The sequence below is a fragment of the Cyprinus carpio genome, chromosome A18 (assembly GCF_018340385.1).
Source record: "Cyprinus carpio isolate SPL01 chromosome A18, ASM1834038v1, whole genome shotgun sequence".
Classification (NCBI taxonomy): Eukaryota; Metazoa; Chordata; class Actinopteri; order Cypriniformes; family Cyprinidae; genus Cyprinus; species Cyprinus carpio.
Window position 1 is genome coordinate 24515406 of NC_056589.1, and position 15531 is coordinate 24530936.

The following is a 15531-nucleotide window of genomic DNA, read 5'->3' on the forward strand; positions in this document are numbered from 1 at the left end:
TTGTCATCTCAAGGTTTGAGTCTTTACAACACAATTCTGTTTGTCTGTAATTGTTTTCAAAAGAATAAAGGGATGTGACGCAGGAAAGTGATTGGATCGGCTCCAATTGGCTGTCTGAAGCCAAACACAACTGATGTCCTGTCTACAAAGATGATTTGTTTTCATTCTTCATGTTTTATGACATTCCACAAACCTAAAAAATAAAATAGCAACTGGAGAAATAGATAAAAGTGAATGAATTCATAAATGTTCATTGTTTTCAACTTATGAATCGATTCATAGTGGCAAATAAACATAATAGGCATTAAATATTTGTTTGGTAGTCTCTAAAGTGCACTTTGTTTTAGATCCGTTATGGTGCCTTGGAAGCCTGTCTGAAACCAGTGTCCTTAAGAGATACTGTACGTCCAAAACGCTCTCTGTGAAGCAGTTGTATTAATGAATGAAAACTAAATCTAAAATCACTGTCATTGTCATTAACTACACTGTCACTCAAAACTAACTAAATTTATTTATCTTTTTTTTTTTTAAATAACTGTTGTGCATTAACTTTGGCAGCCCCAAAATAAAAATAAAAAACACATTTAAAATAAAACTTAAACTTAACTTAAATTAGAAAATTCTAACAACCTTAAAGCAAATAAATAAATAAATTAATTAATTAATTAATTAAACTGAAAATTCTAATAGAAAAATAAAAAAATAATATAATATTTGAAACTATAATAATTTGGCTGTGAAGTCACTTACTGAATCATAAGACAAAATGTAAAACTAAAAAGCAAAAATTAAGCTAAAAATATAAATAATTGAGTTTTTAAATTAATGTTGTTTGGAAGAATTAAGCTTAAAAAATTAATCTAATGATTTAGAAAGGGCAGTATACCATCACATATAGTGCACAGCATTGGAGATTTTCGTTTGTGTGTGTGTGTGTGTGAGTGTGTGTGTGTGTGTGTGTGTGTGTGTGTGTGTGTGTGTGTGTGTGTGTGAGATTGCTAAGTACATTAGCGTTAAGTGTGTGTAGGTGTTGTGTTCTTGCGAGTGAATGATGTGATAGAATGTCTCCTAGAGCTGCAGTAGTCAATTATCTCGAGCTATCAGCACGTGTTTGTGTGTGCTTAAAAGCAAAGTCCTGTATCCCATCTGCACCTCTTATATAAAGTGGTTGATGGCGTCTTTCAATGACCAGACATGACATGCGATAGACAAACAACCCTGCTGTGTGTTTGTGTGTGTAAGAGAGAGCCAGAGAGTGAGAGGGGTTGATTAATGGACAGGCTCAGGCTCAGATGTCACTCAGGATGCAGGTGTGAGTCTGATAAGTTGACCGCATCCACTGCAAAGCCGTCTCATTATCCTCTTAAAAGAGTGAGATGGAAGATGTGGAGGCAGCTACTTCAATTGAACTGGAAAATATTTATGCCAGTTTCTTAACAATACAGAAATTCAGTTTGGAAAGGAACAGTTCAGCCAAAAATGTTGTCCTCATTTATTCACCATTATGTTGCTCCAAACTGTCTAAAGAGATCTGTCCTCCACTGTACAAAAGAGAATGTTTGAAAAATTGCACTAGTTGCTCTTTTGCATAATTGTAACGAACTGAGACTGAAGCTTCGAAAAGGATGAATAAAAGAATCATAAAATTGTTCATACAGGATTTTCAGTCAAAGTATAGGGAAACTCCAACCAAAAATAAACATTCTGTTATCATTTACTCCTAACCCCTGTTACTCGAAACCTGAATTAATTTCCTTCTTCTGTGAAACATAAAAGAAGATATTTTCAAGAACGATGGGAACCAAACAAAAATTAAAGCCCATTGACTTCTATTGTATGGACAAAAGACATTCCTCTCAAATACATTTCTCCAAATATCATCTTGTATGTTTCACAGAACAAAGCAAGTCATGGGATTTCAATATGACTTCAGTATGAACATATGAGCCACTTTTATTATACTTTCATGCTTTTGTGTCTATTTTGAAGCTTGAAAGGTTTCGGTCCCCAATTACAGTTCATTTTAATAGCATGGAAAAGAGCAACCAGTACAGTATTCAGCATCCTAGAACCACAATGATTTCAAGTTTATAGAGGCAACGAAGATATCATACAGAAGCCATACAATATTCATTTTAGTGATTTTGGTATAAGTTATACTGTATCACTGAAATAAGTCAGAAAAACAGCACTAATGAAAGCTTCATAAATTAAATATACATAGAGTGACAAATAGCCTCAAATTATTTGCATTTATTTTATTTTATTTTATTTTATTTTACAAGTGCTTAATAGAAAAACAAAGATTTAAAAAAAGTTTTGCTCAACAAGAACAAACATTTGTGGGTGAAAGCCAAATCACAAAACAGATCTCTTTAAAAAACAACAATATAATCTCCAACATTTATATTCAAGTCCAAATGATCTAAGCTAGGCCATCCACATTTGTTTTCTTAATGCATGCCAACAACTGAGACAAAGGAGCAACCTCTGAAGGATAAAGTTTTCTTCTGATGAACACTAATTTTAAATTACTCTAAGTTTAGCAGAACAATGGGGTAGAACTTCTTGTTTTTCTCCATTTCGGTCTCACTGTCCTTCAAAACTCACAACATCAGCTTTAACAATAAAAAGACAATTCACTTTTGAGCTTGTCACAATGACCATTTCCTGCCAAGTACATCCTATTGTCTGCTCAGCCAATGAAACGAGACATTAGAAGTCACATTTCAAGGATCAAGCTCCACTGAACCACACAAGTTACATTTCTATGTGATATTCTCAGAACGCTTGACATATGACATCAAGTGAAAGAAAAAAGTGATGACGATTGTGCCGACTAATCGTTTTTTGCATCTTAGCGTAACCATGAAGGGCAGACAAACTGTTTAACACCGTTCATCTGTGAGGTATTTGGCACAGACGTGGACTGGAAAGTCTCTGCCATGCCCGTGATTGTATCCTTCATGCTTTCTAGAGTATGAAATGACACTTTAGCCTCTGTCAGATTAAAGCAAAAGCAGAAGATGGGTTTGATAACCTTTAACTATAATGAAAACTTTGCTCACATTTAATGTTTTTTGCCCTTCTGAATGTCCATTTCCCAATTTATGCAGCAAATGGCCTTTAAATATCCTTTGGATCTGCAATGCTCGACTGGAAGGGCTGCGTTTGGCTTCAGTCCCAGAATGCATAGCGCTCTGCACAGACTGTGCCAAACAGGATGTGTTTGTTTTAAACATCCTAATATCGGAGGTCAACTCTAGACACAAATTTACCATACTCTAAGACTAAAAGAAGTTTTTAATGGAGATGTTCCAGGAAAATGCAGGTTAATGCAGGACTAAAATAACATAGGTCTGGACAAGCTTTCCTGTTATGCTAATATGGCTCTTTTAGTTAGAATAGTGACTTCTGATTATATTAAACACAACCTGTTGGTTATACAGCACGTTAGATCTTTAATCACGGCTGACACACTGGACGGGTTTCTCGACCTGATTAGCGCTCGCAGTTTTGACTCATCCTTCAGAATAAGTAATTTTGGTCATTTTGCACGATAGTAATTTAGCTCTTCTGGCAGGTTAGGCCTCTGTGTGGCGTCTGGATCCCTCACAGCTCAGGTGCTGAAGAGCAGAGCGATGATGACCATCTGCAGGGACTTCAAACAAACTGCCATCTGCTTCAGATTACCACAAATAAAGCGGCCCACCAATAAACCAGCCAGAGAGAGAAAGAGAGAAAGGTGGCATGCGTACAGCTCTCATCAATCACTTTCACTTCTTCTCACAATCTAAACAGATTCCCAAAACTCTCTCCCACCTGTGTTGTGGCCGCAGTTGCTAATTTAATTCTACTTTACTTGTTGGCGCTCAGAGTGGAATAAATGCCCTTAGCTGATTATGCAATTGTTTAAAAGTATGGAAACCACTAAAAGTAATATACTGTACAGTATCTATCAGTCTGTCCCAGTGAAGGTTCTCTGAACACTTACTCAGCAAATCGTTGTTATGGTGCCATTTCAGGTGCGTTAATGCAAATGAAAACATCTGTTCGCTCTCAGACATTCATTAGCGGTGATAAATCAGTGGTTAGAGAGCTCCTCAGAGAAGAGATGTCTCATTCTACCATCTCCACAGTCATCAGAGTCATTGCTTACTGACTATGACACCGGAGCATAATGAGGCCACCAAGTTCATCAAAATTACCCAGTGTGAGGAATGAAACAAGCCCCAAATCACACAAATAACCTCTTCTCTTGCTTCAGTACACTATATTTGCCAGAGATACAAAGTCATAGTATGTCTAAAAAAGATTAAATTAAATTCACCTACTTCTCATTATTTGTTTTACAGCATTATGCATACAGACACATATACAAACATGACATTGAAGAGCTATATTTAAGTCTCATGTCCATGCCTTTCTATAGCTTCGATATTTAAAACTGATACTGCAGTCTACATTAACTGTGACGTTTTGATTAAAATGCAGCTAACAGCACTGACATGTGTGGAGGTGTTTTATATAGAGTGGGCTGGTTTCCTGGACTCAGAAGTGCAAGTTTAAGAGTCTGGGGTTTGGAACTTAAAATAATTGCAGAGATAAGACGTCTGGACAAAAAGTCTTGACCCTTATCAGCTGACTAACTATACATCCAGCGATCAGCCTGCCTTGTGCTGTTTGATTTCATTACACTGACAAAATATGAATGCAACTATTCATGCCTGCCTCATGCACAAATCTGCTGGATTATATCAGCAAACATAATCAGAGTAAATCAGAGCCTCAGAGTAAAAAAAAAAAAAAAATCATGAGATAAAGCTTAAAATAAGATATAATGTTTTTTAAACAAATTGTGAGAAATAAATTGCAATTGTTGGATATAAGATTAAGCTGTGAGATAAAAAGAGATGAAATCGATATTTTTTGTAACTCTGGGATGGAAACAGACTTCCAAAAAATAACCCAAAATCTTGGAATAAAATATTTTTCCAGAGGACAGCCACACTAAGAAGCAATAACAATATTTGAATTATTATACACACATTATATCAAAGTCCTGCATATCAATAACACCACCTAAAATCCCAAATCCACAAAAAATGAATATGGTCCAGACAAACCAGCCACACTAATAAACAATATTTGCATCTTTAATCATATGAGGCCTGTATATCAACCAAAACATAATTCCTTAAAGGAAGAGATTTACCTTCATTTAATGTCACATCAGCTCATTGTCCCATAATGCTTTGGTGTCAGATCCTCTCTAATTCCATTTCAGATCACCAATGTTATGCCATATTCAAATTAAAAGTCATCACCCCATTCCCAAGTCAAGTCAAGTTTTAGGGTTATAAGCAATAAAGGGCTATGAATAAAAGTAAATTAAATGACTGCCACAGTCTCTTGATAGTAACACCCAGGATTAAGGGAAAAATATTGACTTGATCAGTACTTCTGAATCTGTTTTTTAGGTTGGATTTATTGTCAGCTACACCCACCATTGTCCGAGCATAGATAGAGATGGTGAAAGGAAGAAGACTGCATGAAGAGAAGAAGTAATGGATATTGTAAAAGACAATCTGACACCAGTTTTGCGGTGTTCTTCAGAAACTTGCTACCAGTCAATGTGCTTTTAATTCCTGCGCAGGGTGAATCTGATCTCTGTCTTGGCTCTGGCCTCGGCCAACAGTGAGTGAGTGAGAGTGTGGAGAGTGTATCAGTGATCAATAGAGCACACACACTATCACACATGATATTGTGATTGTATTAAATAATCAGCATAGGAAACTGAATGGTTACAATAACTTTTGAATGAAATTATCTCTGACATGCACTGAAAGGTTCGTTGTGGTTTCCAGATCGCGGCTCTGTGAACTCACCAAAATCCTGTCAAACTGCACTTGTCTTCCACAAGCTAACATTCCTGGTTTAATCTGGGACAGAGTTTATACTCGGCACAGCTTTAAATCTTGTTAGTAGTTGATGTAATATTTTTCTCATTATGTTTTTGTGCCTTACATGCTTGCTGAACTGCATCAAATTATAATCTTATGCAATTCTGTCTACGGATGAGTCAGGTCAACTAGACAGGCTAAAATGTCTTAATGAAGGATTTGTTTTATTACAAACACAGTTTTTCACTTCACAAGACATTAAATTATGGACTGGAGTCATGTGGATTACTTGTGGATAATTGTGATGTTTTTACGAGCTATTTGGACTCTCAAATAGCTCATAATTTGGACTCTCATCTCATTTGGACGGCACCCATTCACTGCAGAGGATCCATTGGTGAGTAAGTATTGTAATGTAAAATTTCTCCAAACCTGTTTTGATGAAGAAACAAACTCATGTACATTTTCAGTGGACCTAAGGGTGAGTAAATTTGTATTGAATTTAGATTTTTGGGTGGATTATTCTTTTAAAGCAATGTTGCTACAGGTGCAAGTGGCATTTTTTGTAAAAAAAAAAAAAAAAAAAAGGAGGAGGAAGAAGAAGAAGAATTGTGGTTATGGTCTGAATTTTTTTTTTTTTTTTTTTTTTTTTTTTTTTTTTTTAAGTCTGGTTAGTGTTAGTGTTGTTGTAATTGTTTCTCTGTGTTGAGTGATCCATGAAAATGTTGTGGTGCCCTGCCACAACCTTTCACCCACAAACCCTGGGAGCACAGGGTTAAAGGTCAGGCCGATGGTTTGTGAGTGGAGTTGATTGTCAAGTTATTCAAAATATGTGTTAGGTGAGTAAATTAGTTAAACTTAAAAAAAGAACCCAAATCAGTCACAAAGATAATATACTGTTCAACATTCAACAGATCTTATATCATTTACAAACTTTAAATATTATAGATAATTATTCCCAAACTTACTTCGAAATTGAGTTTTCTTTCATCTTCCAAAATATCTGCATAGCGATGCTCAGCAATGGCAGGTCTCTGCTAAAAGGCACCCTCCGTCATCTTTGATGTCAGTGACACGAGCAGCTTTCCCAGAGCTCCTACTGACCCTTAATCAACGAACATTTATCCATAAAGCATGATCAAGACGGGGCAGAACTGAATGCAGATGAGTCCATGCAGGAGCTGTAACTCAATCCCCAACCATCTGACCCTTGAACTCAAAAAACTCCATCAGCTAAATCAATTCAGCTAATTATCCAATACTGGGAGATTAGTTGCTCTTTATTGATTATTTTACTTTTCAAACACATGTGAATGTCTTACCTAATTTATTTATTCATAATTTTATAACTGTATTTTTCCCCACTGTAATCACATTTTTGAACAGCATCTCTCTATATCCTGTACTGCAAAATGCTGTAAAATGTATGGGGTTTTTTTTAAGTAAAAAAAAGTATTTAAAATGTAAATAATGAGAAAAAAACATGTACTTTTACAGTATTGTTAAAATTATTTTTATTTATGACCCACCTTATAATTTATGTTAACCTGATTATTTTTGGTCTGTTTTGCTGTAATCGTGTTTTTTGAATTTTTCACTATATTTTACTGTAAAATATTAATATAAGTGAAAAGATTTACCACAATGTATGTTTTAAATCTATCATATCATAATCAACAAGAAAATGCATGTACATTTACAGTAGGCCTATATGAGTAACACACACACACACACACACACACACACACACACACATATATATATATGTATACATATATAAAGTAAAAATATAAGCCAACTTATAAGGTAATGATGAAAAACAGTAAAGGGATCTTTCCAAAATCATATGTGATAATATTTTATTTAATCATTTTGTTCATCATTATATTGTAATCAATTAAGTACTTTAGAGTGTTTTGTGTGACATTTAATGTTTTTTGTTTTTTTTATGTCAAGGTTATACATTTTTTGTTAATGTTTATTGCATTATTTTATTGTCATTTTGTTAACCTTAGGGTATCTTTTAAACATTATCATGGTGGAATAACAGGAATTCTCTGTATCTACAGGCCCATATTGTTCTGATCTTAAACCAGCTGCGGCCTGTAATGTCAGAGATGGTGGTACATGGAAAATTAAGATGCTGCCTAAACACACAGACATACGAATGTTTCCTGTGAATGAAGCCATCACTCCACAGGTGTGAGTGTATGTGTGTGTGTTCAGCGTGTCGTGGCAGCGCTCCGGTGAATAGATCCCGGGCATAAATCAGGTGTGAGAAGCACAGGTAATCATTACCCCCTCAGAGGTAACAACTGTTTCTCTCTCCTTCATACATTCCTCCTTTCCTTCTTCCCTCAGGACACTATCAATATTCCTCCCGTGTCACTGGCTTAAAGGAAGCTGCTCTCTCAGTCTTTCTGTCTGTCAGCGCTGCCATACACATCTGGAGCAGCGTAATTGCCCTGTAATATTCTGCCAAACACACCTTCTACTTTCTTGATATCTCAATCCTCTACTTTTTTTTCCAGGACATTGTGTCCTGCATTCAAACATACCTGTATTTTTATAGCTTATCTTTAGATAAATGATTTAAATCAGGCATAGTTCAAAGAATTAGGTCCACTACATAAAAAAGAAAAAAAAAATGTTTTTTCAGTAGTTCTTATGTTCAGTAATGTTAAGCTTGTTCATAATATATGGGCTCTTGTTTTTTTGTTTTTTTGTATTTTTTTTTTTTTTTTTTTTTAAAGGATGGATTATTTTTTTTTGCGAGGGGACATTTTATTTTGAAAAGTGTGAGTGTAGACATGATGTAGGCTGTTTTTTGCTCTTTTGAACTTTCTATTCATCAAATCAAATTTATTGGAGGGAAAATTTCTCAATTTCCAAAAAAAAAAAAAAAAAAAAAATTTAGAATATATATATATAGATATAATATATATATATATATATATATATATATATATATTATATATACACACACATTGTTATTATTTATCATCATCATCACATGATTATATTATATTATTAATTATTATATGGACACATATTGAATGGTTTCTGAAGGATCATGTGACACTGAAGACTGGAGTAATGATGCTGAAAATTGAGCATCACAGGAAGAAATTATATTTTATTTATAAATTTTATTTTATTATTATATTTAAATATTGAAGTTTAAGATTTTATTGTTTCATGATGTTATTGTTTTTTTTTTGTTTTTTTGTTTTAATGTTAATTTTTTTTATGTATTTTTGATAAAATTTTTTTTTTTTTTTAATCTTGCAGACAAACTGTAGTGTATTTATATACACATATTATATTGAATTTCTCTCAATGAATTCCACTTCCTGTCATTCCCATATAACTTCCAATAGGGAAGTATGCCCAGTTAAGATTCATTTTGTTTTTCATGTATCCACTTACATTGATATTTGTTACTTAGATTAGTATGATTGTGTACATCGATTGATAATAGACTTAATATTATTTGAAAAAGACTTAAATTTAGGAGAAAGAATCACAACTGGCATCTAGTTTTTCACTGGTTTCTTGTGATAGGTGCTCCAGTTTGTTTTGGGTATTAAATAAACCATGACGCTTCAAAAACTCTCAAACACATGGTCTGAAATATTCATCAGCTTTGTTAACAAAGAGAGAGCGAAAGAGCAAGCGCTGTTATAAACTCAACAACAGAGCTGAGAATAATAGATAAGAAACCAACACAATGTTTCACTGCTCATTTCTCCGTTTACAACATGCAAAACGCTGAATTAATTCAAGCAGAATATTGTAGACCATCCATTCCGCATGAAGATCATATAATTAGCTATATCTAACTTTTCTGCTCTGCACAGGCTTTTGGAAAACCGCAGGCTTGCCGTAAAGAATGCGTGAACCCTGTGTGCCGGATTCACCGCGGGAGAGAATCACACAAAAACACTGAATCCAATTACTGATGATACAAGCACAAATTCCTCAAATACTCAGATCTCAGCTGGAGCAGAAGCAGCTTTATATCATTATGATAATGCTGCTTGAAATGGTTTGTGGTTTCGCTCCAGGTCTCATAAATCATCTTTTTGTTTTTGTACTGTAGAGGACACTGTCATCGTGTGTCCACTGGGAGAGTGTAAGATACATTAGTTAGTTTGAGTCAGGACATGCTTACACTCATGTCTGCAAACATGTGCACTTTCTGAGATCAAGAATGGACTGCCCTACAGCAGTGTCTGCTCAGACTAGTCGATTAATTCTACCACTATATGATGCTTTAGGTCTGTATCAAACAGTCATGGATCACATAACTTCAGTTGCACTTGTCAGTTGCACATATTAATGTCTACAAAACTGTTCAGCATCATATGCATATACACAATATATGGAATTATACTCAACTTTACATGAAGAAAGTACTGCTAAAGCACTTTAAATTCACTAAGCACATTCCAACTGGTTTTGTGTTAAAGCACCAGCTTATTATTGTGTTTTCACAGAAAATATGATGCTGTAATGATGAAATGAGCAGTAAGCATCCTGAACACAGATAGGAGAGGATTATAAAACATTTCAGATCACAGTCCAACATCTTTATTTTCAGAAGTTGGCAGCCAGCATTTGTAAAATATGCAAAATCAGAGCCAAGTAGCAAAACTGTGACCCAATTTAGTCTTGACAGCTTCCAAAAGAATAGAATGGAACATGAATGACTTAGGCAACCACACAAATTTCTACCAAATTACTTACCCATCAGGTCACACTCGCTCTTTTATGGCCTTCAGGTCATATGGTACATTCAAATCATGTAAGAAAGATTGAATTTAGGAGTTGCATGCAAGTCATAATTATAAGTGGGATTTTCTGAGTTGAGGGTGTCATTGAGAAAACACGTCGGACACAATTGATGCAGTCTGTATCAATGGTAAAACTGTAAAAAAAAATATAATAATAATAATAATAAAAAAAATATATTTTGAAATGAAACTAAGTTACAGTATATATACAAAATCTTTTACAATTACGATACAATTTAATTGTACAATTAATATTGTATAGTTATTGTAAATTTTTTGTATATGCAACTGAGCCTTTATATGCAACAGAACCTTTATAAATTGAATAAAAGCATAAAAAAGCAAAAAAAAAAAGAAAGAAAGAAAAGAAAACACACCAGATTCACATTCTTCAGTCATCATTTTGTAGATGTAGAGTTAAAATGACTTTAAAATAAATATTTTGAATTGAATTAAAAAAAAAAATCATCATCTTGCTCAGACCAAAGTTAATCGCTCAGTATTTTTACGGGATGTATTTGCAAACATTCTCTGTGGCAGTATGTGAATGTTAAAACGCCTGTTACTTTACTTTATGTAAAATAAAATTAAATTAACTAAAATTAAAATTCATTTAAAATTAAATGAAAAAAAGTCTCTATCAAGGAGTCAAAACAAGAGAAATACATATGAAACGTTTGTATTCCAACCAAAATGTACAAGTATCGTAATTTCCCCAAACTCATAAGAAGTATTTAAACATACGTTTATTAGCAAAGATGCTCATTCATATGGACAACACCCAGCTGAGCCTAATCTATCTGATTTGAACCTCTCATGCTCTTTCTGTCTGTTTCTCTCTCGTTCCATCAACCCGCTCCACCTTTGACCTGCCTCAGCTCGAAGCAGAACATCTCTGTTAATACATGCTCTTGTATGGTTAAAGAGCTCCAGTGATTACCACTACAGGAGGGCTTTCTGGAGAGAAAAGATCACTTTCTGCTTGTCTTGGCCATAGCAGGAGGTACAGGAAGAGAGAACGGCATTACTCAAGACTTTACCACTGATAAATGAGTCCAGAAACAGTAATTTCCCCTTCATTGCACTCCACATGTGGTCATCACTGCTGTCTGTGACTGTGCCCCGAATCAGACAGAAAGGCCTTGTTGTTGATCCCAGAGTAAAGACGGATCCCGTGTCGGTTTTCTGGCATGAGGTGGTTCATTTAGGACTTGTTTGCTTGTGTAAAATGATTATTAACTTGGCTTATAAAAGATTTAACTGTTGTGTAAAGAGTTTGTACTTGTGGATTTGTGTGTGCGATTGTGACCTACTGACCTTGACTTCCTCAGCAGGGCACTGCATGCTCTATTGACCAAATGATGGAGGAGATGAGAAATCCTGATGAGAGAGGAGCCCTGACCTTGAAAACACAAGCACACGTGCTTCAGGCAGTGAGGTTATCTGAGGTCACACTCTATTGTAAAGTATCTGTGAAGAGTTCATTCCCTCTCTAACCTGATCTGAGGCAGCTTGACCTCAGAGAAAGGCCGTCTAGCGATGAATCTCTCAGATCAATCATAATAGCAGTGCTATGTGCCTCTCGTTCAGATGTGAAGTCATGGGATATGAGATATAACTGTGCCTTGAGTGTGTACATGTAAACATGCGATTATGAGGCTGAGGCAGAGATATGGGGTCAGGTTGTTTAATCTATATTACATCACATGTCTTGAACTGTTGTGTTTAACCCTTGAATGGCTTTTACATCCTGAGAGATAGATATTGGAGAGCCTTGGTGAGGAACAATAAGTAAGAGAAAACTAATACACTTGGAATATAAACTCTGGTATCAACACTTCATTTAAATATAAAATCACAAGATATAAACTATAATATTAAAAATAAAAAGCAATGTTTTGAAGATTATTTACATCCTATTTGATGCGGTAATAGCAAATAATTTTCTGTGGCATTGCTGCTGCCAGTGCCGTAGCAAATCAATAATTACTTGAAGGGATTGTTCACCAAAAAATTACTGTCACCTACTTACAACATATTCTTTTATGCTATCATATACCTTCAGAAGACTTGAAATATAGTGCATGAGTCATATGGACTCTATTTATGGCACTCTTTTTGGAGTTAAACAAGACCATGGTCAACATAAACTGCCACTGTATGGAAAAGGATCCTGGACGTTCTGCTAAATATCCTTTTGTGTTCACCTGGAGAATAAAAATCATACTTGGTTTGAGCGACATGGATAGAGGAAGACTATTGTGTGAACTATTTCTTTAAATAATAAAGTCATTGTCTTTTCTAGGCTGTACAGTTAAGTAGTAATAAAAACAGTTTATTTCAACATCATGGTAATTTTAAATAACGTCATATGCTGTAAACAAATTACCTACGGTAAGACACGTTGCAAAAATACAAAAATAATGTATTTTACTCAGTGAAACTTAAATGCTTGGTTAAAACTGTAATCTCAAAAGAGAATTCTATGTAAATAATCCTATAGCATGCACAATCTCATGTACAAATAATATAAATATTTACATACATTCAACATGAATGCAATTTTATTCTTGGTTAAAATTAAAGCGTTGTTTTGAAAAACTTCCCCAATCCAGATATTTGTAGACCGAAACAAATCTTTGTTTTGATCATAGTTTATAGATTAACAGGTATATATTTTTTGTATACCATACCTTGCCCAAAAGGCTTTAACAAAACTAATAGATTCTGATGTATTTTCAAGATTAGTCAAGATGACTGGTGTTCAAGTGGGTATTTTTGCAAAAGGTTCATTTTTAAATGAAAGAATCAGTGGGTCACTTTTGAGGGACTGGTCAAAACAAAAACAAGATTAATGTGTAATTTCACCGATATTCCTAAAAGATGTTTTTAGTTGACTGGAGATGATTCATTTTTGTCTTAGTATTTGGTTTAGAGTTCATTTAATCCACATCCAGAGGCTCCATGGGCACTGTGACCCTTCTAACCTCACACTGGAATCCAGGCCTCACTGGCGCCTCTAGTGGTGGCGTCGGTTCCTGCTCTTGCGGAGCTCTTGAACATGCTTCCATTTCCCCTTCTGTTTTTGCTTCTTCTCTTTGTGCCAGAGCGTTTCGCAGTACTCATCCAGAGAGCGCACGGGGCCGCTCAACATGCGCAAGTAGTCCTTATAGTGCTGGCGGGGTTCAGTCATGGATGGATTTTCTGATGGTTCCCGTATAGCAGGTTGGTGTGCGTGGATCTGTCCACGGTCCAGGATGTGAAGAGAGAGGTGGAGGAGGGTACGGGTGAAACTGTGCTCCTGGGAAGTGCAGAAGTACGAACCTGCATCGCTACGCTGGAGCCAACGAATCAGCAAACCTCGCTCGGTTATTAGCACACGCTCGTCTGGTTTGATCTGCAACAAAAACACAATTATTGATTCTTTCATAAAAATCAATCACATCAACAAATACTTTCTTGGACACATGACAACTTAAACACAACCAAACGGTGAATTTATGTGTCACTTCTTGGGTTTATTCTCATAAATCATTCTGCCTAGAAGCCCACAACGAGACTTCCTCAAGGTCAGAGATCAGTCTTTAACCTCAGTGCTCCACTTCCTGCTGACCTCACATTATGCCATCTGATTGATCATTAGAATCTAATTAGACAAGCTGACCACATGTTAATGTTAATGAGACAGAAAGACAGAAGAAAAAGGGGGGCTAAGTAGTGCTATGCCCTTGGTCTTGTGATTCCAGGGTCTACTTTCAACTCAAGGTGTTTGCATGATCTATTGCAGTGTTCTTTTTCCAAGGTGTCCATCTTTCTGGTGACCTCTAACATAGGAAATGCTCTGTGTGTTCAGTTCATACAAACCTGTTTGTGACCATACAGTCTTTCTGGTGACCTCTAACATAGGAAATGCTCTTGTTGATTAATTTGAATGAATCAACTAAAATAATGATTCTTTACTATAATATAATTGATATAATCATATATTTAAATATTTAGAAATCTGATTAATTTGAATGAATCAAAAAATGATTCTTCACTTTGATCGATCATTTATCATTAAAATTTAGATTTCAGAAGTGTCGGGACATTTCACAGGAAATTGTAAATTATTTGCAATGCATCTTATTTGCCCATCTGTGTTACATCATGTTCCTACACAGAGACAAGTAGCTCAGGCTATGGGTTGCGTGAAGCTGAAAGTTTGTTGTCATAACAAACAAGAAAAACTGACCATGGATCATTCAAAATGACAAATTTTCAAAATAATGTTTGTAAAAACAGCAACAAAAAAGACTGGTGCCTCAAACCACATTTATCCGCGCAAAGTTATTCTGTAAGAGGCATGTAGATTTAGTTTTAATTAATAGTGAGCCAAAGTTATATAGTGTAGTACTACTGATTAGAGGTCTACACGGGTCCAAAAATTCGTACACGAACCCGAAGGGACACGTAAATGTGTTACACTGAATCGACCATCTTTGTTATTCCTCTCTTGCCAATTGAAATGCTTAATCCACTCATTATTCCAGCTTCAAAAGTCCACTTGCTGTCACAGTGATGGATGACAAATGCGACTTGGCAATTTTGCATTATTTGTATCTCGAGTCAACTTGCATAATAATTAAGACTGTTTGCTCGTGCAGTGCCATGGCTGCTGACATTAGCTTAACTTATTTGCTATCATCTCTGTGCTCTCTGAGCCGAGTCTGAGCAAAAATTTTAGGTAAAACAACAAGACTGTTCATTCATAATATTATTATAAAAATTGGAGAAACTGCAAAGCGCAGTATAGCTGAATAAGTCCCACCTTCATTGTCATTGCATCGTCA

The 15531-nt window shown here is 35.2% G+C and overlaps 1 protein-coding gene across 4 annotated transcripts in view; it reads right to left on the reverse strand.

Annotated features, from left to right (window-relative positions):
* Positions 1-11386: 11386 nt before the first annotated feature.
* The window catches only part of LOC109109615 (semaphorin-3D-like), a 36244-nt gene continuing 32099 nt past the window's right edge, over positions 11387-15531 (reverse strand). For 2 of the 4 annotated variants that reach the window (XM_042775572.1, XM_042775569.1), the window contains exon 18: positions 13014-14096. In XM_042775572.1, the coding sequence (XP_042631506.1) occupies positions 13719-14096 (378 nt within the window). In that variant the 3' untranslated portion in view covers positions 13014-13718. Of the gene's footprint in view, positions 12102-13013; positions 14097-15531 lie in introns of those variants that run through there. The other 2 variants (XR_006162501.1, XM_042775571.1) reach the window with 2 other exon arrangements.